Source organism: Kogia breviceps, chromosome 17 (genome assembly GCF_026419965.1).
Source record: "Kogia breviceps isolate mKogBre1 chromosome 17, mKogBre1 haplotype 1, whole genome shotgun sequence".
Classification (NCBI taxonomy): Eukaryota; Metazoa; Chordata; class Mammalia; order Artiodactyla; family Physeteridae; genus Kogia; species Kogia breviceps.
In genome coordinates, this window is record NC_081326.1 from 13,725,885 (window position 1) to 13,734,693 (window position 8,809).

At 45.2% G+C, this 8,809-nt stretch overlaps 1 protein-coding gene across 8 annotated transcripts in view; it reads left to right on the forward strand.

Moving 5' to 3' along the window:
• Window positions 1-3,593, forward strand: part of SULF1 (sulfatase 1) — a 156,442-nt gene extending 152,849 nt beyond the window's left edge. For 3 of the 8 annotated variants that reach the window (XM_067018043.1, XM_067018042.1, XM_067018045.1), the window contains exon 22: window positions 1,051-3,593. In XM_067018043.1, coding sequence (XP_066874144.1) covers window positions 1,051-1,081 — 31 coding nt within the window. In that variant the 3' untranslated portion in view covers window positions 1,082-3,593. Of the gene's footprint in view, window positions 1-139; window positions 216-1,050 lie in introns of all 8 variants that reach the window. The other 5 variants (XM_059042697.2, XM_067018038.1, XM_067018044.1 and 2 more) reach the window with 2 other exon arrangements.
• The last annotated feature ends 5,216 nt before the right edge of the window (window positions 3,594-8,809 follow it).

Consider the following 8,809-nt stretch of genomic DNA (forward strand, 5'->3'; position numbering starts at 1 on the left):
GTCTTTTCCTCATTGTCAGTACCGCGATTTACCAAGACTCTATACAGTGTTTTATACTTCAGGTTGACATTCTTTCCAGCAATGGTTTCAAATCCATTTTTGACTTCATTCTCTCTTTCTTCTTTTCTCTTGTATACAGTCTTCCCAGGGCTGGTGCCCAAAGTGTGACATACAGCTCTACTGGGATTTGGTATTAACTGTTTTTTCACTTACAGGTAATTTGAAGATTCTAGAATTCTCTATCTTCTGGTTATACTGAGGGTGTGGGTTTTGTATAGTTTTACTCACTCTTCCTGCTAATCCGTATTGCTTTGTGGGTAGTTCATTGCATTCTTGGGCGCACCTAGAGAAAAGCGGTTGTTTTCTGCAGAACTATAGTCATCTTAGTGATGTAGAAAAATCTGAGAGAGAGAAAGCTGGTGTGTTCTTTGCATGCTGTGAAAAACCACTCAATGATTGATTTTTCTAAAGGATAAAACTTTTAGGGCAAAAAAGCAATCAAAGAAATAGATCCATTTACTTTGAAGAGTTTAACTGCATTCAAATGTGTTTTTATACTGAGTGTCAGGGAATATAAAATAAAACTATCTTACTAAGCGTTGCCTATTACATTGAATTACTTTGAAATTCGTCGTTCATCCAGCAGCCCGATAAGTAGTAAAGGTTTTATCACGCAACTATTGCCACATGTGGCAGATGAAGGACCAAGACTCAGAGAGACTCACTCACGTGATTTCCTGATTGCCCAGGGGACTTGAGTAGAGCCAGGAGTAAAACATAAGCCCCCTGACCAGTAATACCAGTGTATTTCCAGTACCAACCAAGCCTGGTCATAGAAGTTCCCGCTCGTTCGATCTTCTTCCCAAATTTCATGATCGTTCAGTCACTTTTGTAACCTTAGGCCCCTCCTTGACAACAAATTACTAGGGAAACATACTTCTTAGTGTTTTATTTCAAATTGACTTGTACCACAAAAACCATGCAAGTTATTTAGCCAATAAGTCGGAACCATTTTCTCCACTAAGGGTCCACCGTCATCTCTTTTCACAGAGGACAGTTATGGGACGGATGGGAAGGTTAGTCGGCCCGGTCTCGCTGCAGACGTCAACTGGCAAAAGGCCTGGAGGATCGATACAGTGTGAGTAGAAGCATCTACGACGACAGACTGAACTATAGACTTAGTCTGCTTGACTGGACCCAATTACTTGAAGGCTGCAGATAGAGTATTTGCACTGTTGAACAGTCACCATGAGCAAAAAGAAAGCAAATAAGACTACAAGTGCTCGAAGTGATGGGTTCCTGGCTGTGTCTGCTGAGCCCCCGGCACCAGCAGAGTCAGATGAAGACCCGAGGCGTAGGGTTGGGGAAGCACCTCCTTTGACCTTGCCGGCTGACCTTCCCGCCCTGCGTCCCCACCGACCAACATCCAGCCCAGAGAGTAAACCTGCGTGGAAAAACGACATGCCCGAAGTTAACCGTTTGAATTCTGAACACTGGAGAAATCATAAAACTGACAAGTGGATGGGGCACGAAGACATCAATCTTCTTGAAACTGATTTCAGCGGCGACGCACGACGACGGAGCTGGTGCAGCGCGGGCCCCGGCGCCAGAAGGGACTTCCCCGGGATGGTTCTCCAAGAGAAGATGCTTCTGCAGGTCGGCTGCATCTTACCACGCATCCTGATGTTGACTCCATTCATCGGGATCAAAGCGCCCACCAGTAGGAGCAGCCTATTTCCTCCTGCAGCCAAGAGAGGATGTCAGACCAGGTGGAGAAGAATCACAAGAAGAGGAACTTACAAGGGCCTGGAAGGCAGTGCCTCCTTTCCACTCTCCTCTGATTAGATGCCATGTTACCTTACCCTAAACACAGTATTTTTTTTTTTTTTTTTTTTTTTTGCTGTACGCAGGCCTCTTACTGTTATGGCCTCTCCCGTTGCGAAGCACAGGCTCCGGACGCGCAGGCTCAGTGGCCATGGCTCAGGGGCCCAGCCGCTCCGCGGCATGTGGGATCTTCCCAGACCGGGGCACGAACCTGTGTCCGCTGCATCGGCAAGCGGACTCCCAACCACTGCGCCACCAGGGAAGTCCCGTAAACACAGTATTTTTTTTTAACTTAGTAAACTAATAAAGGCAATCGTGGCAACCGACATTCCACACTCCCCCGGGGCCACCCGCGCAGCAGAAGTCAGTGCGCGTGCGAGCGGTACGCGCCCAGGGCCTCTGTTCTAAGTCGCTATTTGTCAAGAGTAGAAAGACAGGTGGATTTGTGGGGTTTTGTTTGTTCGGGGGCTACTGAAACAGTATTATCTTTCGAAAGTTGTAGGGACATGAGTATATAAATGTTATCCAACCAAGATGGCTAGAATTGTGCCTTTCTGAGTTTTCTGAAACTTGACATCCTCGGTGAAATTTCAGTCCGTTTTCCACGGCCTGCGAAGTGTGGTTTTGATTCATTTTTTAACCACTGGAATTTTTCAAGGCCATCGTTTTTAGCTCAGTGATTTTGCACTTTGAGATCGGAATGCCGTGTCTATTTGGTTAGTCTTTTTTTTTTTTTTTTCCAGACTTGTCAGTCTCACTGCCTGCTCTCAGTGTGACAAAGGAAAATGGGCCCCCAAGGGTGACACACAGTATGGATCACATATTGTTCAACCTACGCTTTTGCCAGAAAATAATGCATGTGTTTTACTTCTGCTTGCTAAAAGTGATTAGCAGAAAGGCATGGCTAAGGATGTTGGCAGTAAAAATAAATAAACAAAACAAAGATCGCCTGCTTACTCTGTGCCTAGCTTCAAAGTGCTCATCATATGCTTAAAATTGCTAAATTTTTATTATTTTCTTAACTGCATAAAAGGACTGAAGACTTATTTTTTCCTCTTTGTTTTGTTTTCTTGACTTGGCTAAAAGCTTAAGTGTTAAGAAAATATAACTAGTTATGAATTTATATAAGGAATTCTTTCCAGTAAAACAAACTCATGAATGTTTCATAATTTAAATGCACCGTATGTGTTGTGTGATGATTTTTCAGGCCTTCACCAGGTTCTGATTTTTTAAAAGCGTAATTCAAAACACAGAATTTTGAAATTCTGTGTTCTTGAAAATATTCTTGTCGTGTATTAGATGTTTAAATACCAGCAAAAGGATTATTACCTCATTGAAAGTTACCAGTATCCTAGCCAACTTCCCAAGAAGGTTTTTTTTTTAGTTTAACAGTCATTTTTGTTTCATTTTTAGATAATTCAAACGCGTAGGTAAATTATGTTTCCTTTACGTGTTTAAGGTGAACTCTTTTAAAGAAAATTTAATATGTTATAGTTGAAGCTTTTGATAACTTTAAGTCTTTATCATAGACTCTGTACATATGTTCAAATTAACTAGCTCTTTATCAGATGTGCGTGTCACCGGCTGAATGACAGATGAAACATATTTATGGTCATGAATGATGTGCTTTGTAAAGAGGCTTCAAGTTATTAGGAAGCATACTGTGTTTTTAATCTTGTGTAATATTCTGTGATACTTTTATAGAACAATTCTGGCTTCAGGAAAGTCTAGAAGCACTATTTCTTGAAATAAAAGGTGTTTAAACTTTACCTGTTTCAGCGAAATGAACTTAACCAAGTTTCTGTGGTACACTCATTCCTTGCAGGTAAACTGGAGTCCTGATCTCAATGTACCAATAATACATGATTAAACATTAGCCTTCCTTGTAAAATTGATCCAAAGTCAGTGGGTTATATAGAACACTCTCAGATTAATGATTTCCACACGGATTTGCCTGATTGCTATCCGGTGGGATGTGGCAGAGGCCACCTGGGGGCCGCTTCCCGGGCAGACATCCGGGCGGCTGCGCAGGGCCAGCGCTGGGTTAATTTCTCTACTGTCGCCATCTTGAAATACTCAATCGTTTTTGAACACGGGACCCCACGTCTCCGTTTTTCACTGAACCCGCAAATCATGTAGCCAGTCCTGGGCAGCAAAAATGTAGTTTTTCAAAAGCAAGAGGACAGGACCCCCGACCCCCTCCGAAGGAAGTTTGGGTTCTTTGGGGACCATGAATTTCGGTGGAGACCTCGCCACCTTCCAAAACCTCAAGTTCCATGCACTTCCCTTCTGCTTCAGATCTCCTGTGGAGCTTTGTCCCCCTTCAGACAGAGACGCTAACAATCTGTGAACTGTCCAGAGCTCAGAAGGTTAATAATAAAGGAAAAAAGCAAAGGACTTCGGGATCGCCAGTTCCATCCTTGGATAATTAAGGAAAACATCCGTATTAGTTTGGTAGGGCTGCCATAACAGAGTACCACAGATTGGGTGGCTTAAACAACAGAAGTTTATTTTCTCACATTTCTGGAGGAAGTCCAAGGCCAAGCTATCAGCAGGTTTGGTTTCTCGAGAGGCCTCTCTCCTTGGCCGGCAGAGGGCCACTTTCTCCTGTGTCCTCACATGGCCTTTTTCTCTGTGCATACCCATCTCGAGGGTCTCTTCTGATAAAAACACTAGGACCTCGTTTAACTTTACCTCTTTAAAGGTCCTCTCTCCAGATAGAGTCCCACAGGGGAGTAGGGCTTCAGTATATGAATTTCGAGGGGACACAGTTCAGTCCATAACAGCACAGTTTCATCGAGAGAAGAATCCCAGATAATAGTATTGTCCGAAGACACATCTCTGTGCCTCCCGCCTTGTTCCTTTCCTATAAAATGTGACTAGGCCAAATGCTGCTATCCTGGAGGGAATTCCATTGTAGTTCAATAACTATTCCTGGAGGAGCTACTCTGTGTAAAGGGCACGAGACAGACTATTTCAGATCTCGAAGGGCCCTTGGAGACTGGCTGGCCACTGGGTCTCATTGGATCCCTGAGGAAGCTGATGCCCTGAAGGGCTGAGCTGATTCCCATCTGTGCATAATAAGAGAAAGATTTAGCAGAGGTGAGAGGGCCAGTGCTCTCCGCTTTCTCTATTCCAAGACCCATGGGCGCACGTGCGCACGCACACACACACACACACACACACGCACACACCCCAAATTAGTGAAAAGAGAGGCCACAGTGGGACCCCATTTGGTAACAAATAGTGGAAAGAACAACGGACATGAAATTAGACAAGACTAACTTCACTGCAAACTCTAGTTTTTCCTATCTGTGTGAGCTTGGAAAAGTTACATAACCTCTCAAACACAGCTTCTCTGACTATAAAATAAGAGGTTTGAATCAAGGATGGCAAATACATAGCATATGTGCTCCTTTTCCCAAAATGTGCCCAGGGAGGACAGTGCTAACTCTTCGGGACAATTCTCCATTAAGCCAGAGCATTTGTATCCTTAGAATCCTCAGTGCAGCCAGCTACTATCAACACTGCTGAACTGGTGTTGGCAAGACAAAACCTATTTGCCTATGCAAATTAGATCATCTCTGAGGCTCCTCCCAGCCTTCCTTTTTTTAAAAAAATCCTGGAAATTCCCTGGCAGTCCAGTGGTTAGGACTCAATGCTTTCACTGCTGTGGCCCAGATTCAATCCCTGGTTGGGGAACTAAGATACCACCAAAAAAATTAAAAAATAAAAATTCTTGTGATGGTAGTATCTGCAGGGAATTTTGGTTAAGAGAGAGGGAATGAATACTTCACACTTTCACACTCCCACCCCAAGCCAGACATACCTACACATGTTAACCTTCTAAAAAAGATTTTTAAATGCTTCTTTTATAGGATTTGCTTTAGAGCTGATTTGATCTCAGGTATAAGAAGGTCCTCAATCCCCCTAAATTAGTCCAGTGCTGCTTGAGATTTTCAAAATTTATTTTCATAGAAAAGAAAGATTTTTGATGGATAATTAAAATACCTAAGGAAGTTAATACCTCAGTATGGGCCACCACCCCGGTTCATTAAGGCCTCATGACTTCCTTTTCTCTTTTTGTAAATCAACTCAAATGAAAAATTTATTTTTTCATAGAATAAAAATATTATTTTTCACAAAAATAAAAAATTATTTTAAAAATTTGTTGTAAATGTTACAAACTTACAAAGTTAACACACAGGGTTGACTTTTCTAATCTTCAAATCCTCTGGTATTTTATCATCTTCACAAAAGTGGCTTTCAGTGTCCCTTTCCCTTATACTAACAACAGTGACCTGTTGTGCTCTTCCTTGAAGGGGCAGGGTGGGTAATGTCAGCAAAAGCCTCTTCCTTGCCTCTCCTCCTCTCCCCCTCCCTGCTTTCCTGTTTCCCCTCCCCTCCCTACTTCTTCGCCACTTTTCTTTCTGTTTAACCCCATTCTTTCCTCCCTCCCTCCTTTATACCCTAGTGTTTATTAGGCCTCTGTGACTTCCTGTAGAGGCTGCAGCAAAAGCTAGAAGAGCTGCCCAAGCCCCTCTCCCACCTCCTGCCCCTCTGTCTCTAACACATCCATACTCAGTGCCATGGCTCAGATCTCAGCCTTCTATTCAGGAATCTCCAGTGACTTTTGTCCCCTCCAGAAGCTTCTTCCTTCCATCCACCCACTTGTTCCCCTCTCCACCAACCTCTCACTACCAGCTTCCCCTGGATAAGTACCACCTTCCCAGGTCTCAATTTTTCTCTAACTTTTCATCTACCCTCCTGGGCCATAACCCCATTCCCCACCTTAATCTCATCCATCTTTCATTCCCCTACCGTTTCAAATTTTACCTTTTCCTTCCATGTAAACTTTCCTGGACATAATATCTTGTCCATTTTACACTCTCCTCCAGGTAAGAAAACACTGCTGTTATACCAAGTCTGGGGCCAAGGGAGTGAGAAGAATTGGCCACATTTAAAACCTTGCTTCTGGGCTTCCCTGGTGGCGCAGTGGTTGAGAGTCCGCCTGCCGATGCAGGGGACACGGGTTCGTGCCCCGGTCCGGGAAGATCCCACATGCCGCGGAGCAGCTGGGCCCGTGAGCCATGGCCGCTGAGCCTGCGCGTCCGGAGCCTGTGCTCCGCGATGGGAGAGGCCACAACAGTGAGAGGCCCGCATACCGCAAAAAACAAACAAACAAACAAACAAAAAAAACTCACTCCTGGGCTTCCCTGGTGGCGCAGTGGTTGAGAATCCGCCTGCCGATGCAGGGGACACGGGTTCGTGCCCCCGTCCGAGAGGATCCCACGTGCCGCGGAGCGGCTGGGCCCATGAGCCATGGCCGCTGCGCCTGCGCGTCCGGAGCCTGCGCTCCGCAAAGGGAGAGGCCACAACAGTGAGAGGCCCGCGTACCGCAAAAAAAAACCCAAAAAAACCTTGCTCCTTCCCCCATTTCTTTTTTTAATAAATTTTTCAATTTTTTAAGATAAATTTATTTATTTTTTGGTTGCTTTGGGTCTTCGCTGCTGCGCGCAGGCTTTCTCTAGTTGTGGCGAGCGGGGGCTACTCTTCGTTGCGGTGCACGGGCTTCTCATTGCGGTAGCTTCCCTTGTTGTGGAACACAGGCTCTAGGCGTGTGGACTTCAGTAGTTGTGGCACGCGGGCTCAGTAGTTACGGCTCGCGGGCTCAGTAGTTACGGCTCGCGGGCTCTAGAACACAGGCTCAGTAGCTGTGGCGCACGGGCTTAGTTGCTCCACGGCATGTGGGATCTTCCCGGACCAGGGCTCGAACCCGAGTCTCCTGCATTGGCAGTCGGATTCTTAACCACTGCACCACCAGGCAAGTCCCTTTAATAAATTTTTATTGGAGTATAGTTGATTTGCAGTGTTGTGTTAATTTCAGTGGTACAGCACAGTGAATCAGTTACGCTTATACATGTATCCACTCTTTTTTAGATTCTTTTCCCATATAGGTTCCTTCCCCCATTTCTGACCAAGAAACTTACCTATTGTGCCTACTGTTCATGCTGGTCTAGACAACTCACCTTCCTCCAAGTTGTGTGGTGGACTTTGGGGACGACCCCAGCCTAATGCTTTGGGCTGATAGCGAGCCTGTTGCTGTACGAAGTAAGCAGAGAGAATGACTTTCAAAAATTAGATTGCTCCTGTTGGGACGAGGATGTCCCTGCTCCCTGGTGTTAGGGAAAGCACTGCAGAGGGTTGGGGGACAAGGAAACGACAGATGTTGAGGGTTTTTTGCGCTCAGCGTCGCTTCACTTTTCGGCTGGCAAAAGGAAGTGGTGAGTGAAGGTATCTACCTTCTGTTCTGAGTTTCTAGCCCCAGCCCAGGTAGGCATCCCAGGACTCCAGAATCTGCATCCTGGCCGCCGCAAACCTCTTCCCCCACGTTACCTCACCTCCTAGCCTCAACAGCACAGGTGACCCAGAGCTAGAGTGGACACAACCACTAAAAGGTCTCATCCGAAGAGGAGATGTCATCCACCGTACAACCCTGATAGGTATCACCAGGAGCTCCTAAATCAAACTCAGGAACTGAAAGGGCCGAGAGATTACAGCCTGTGTTTTCCATAATGACCATTAGGTGTCACTCTAGTGCAACTAAAGACCTCTTTGCTGGGCGCCAGGACCTGGGCCCTTGGCAAAGCTGCCATTTACATTGATTTCTAAAGTAGCAGCACTATCGTTTCAACAAGAGAACATCTAGAACTTGATCCATGGCAAGTTTTCGCTCTTTCTTCAGTGCCTAGGGTCTTAGCCATTCCAGCGGGCCAAAGAACAGTTTAGCTTTCCACTGATTTATATTGGTATTACGAGTTGGAATTGCATCAAACGTTGACGTTTAAATTCAAGAGTGAGCACCGAATATTGCTCTCCTTGCTTTCCAATGACTCCGTGCAATTAAAAATGTTTTTTGGCTCCCCTACACTGAAGCAACAGAGGCCATCTCTGCCTAGCTGACAATTTTTAAAAGAAACTGGAT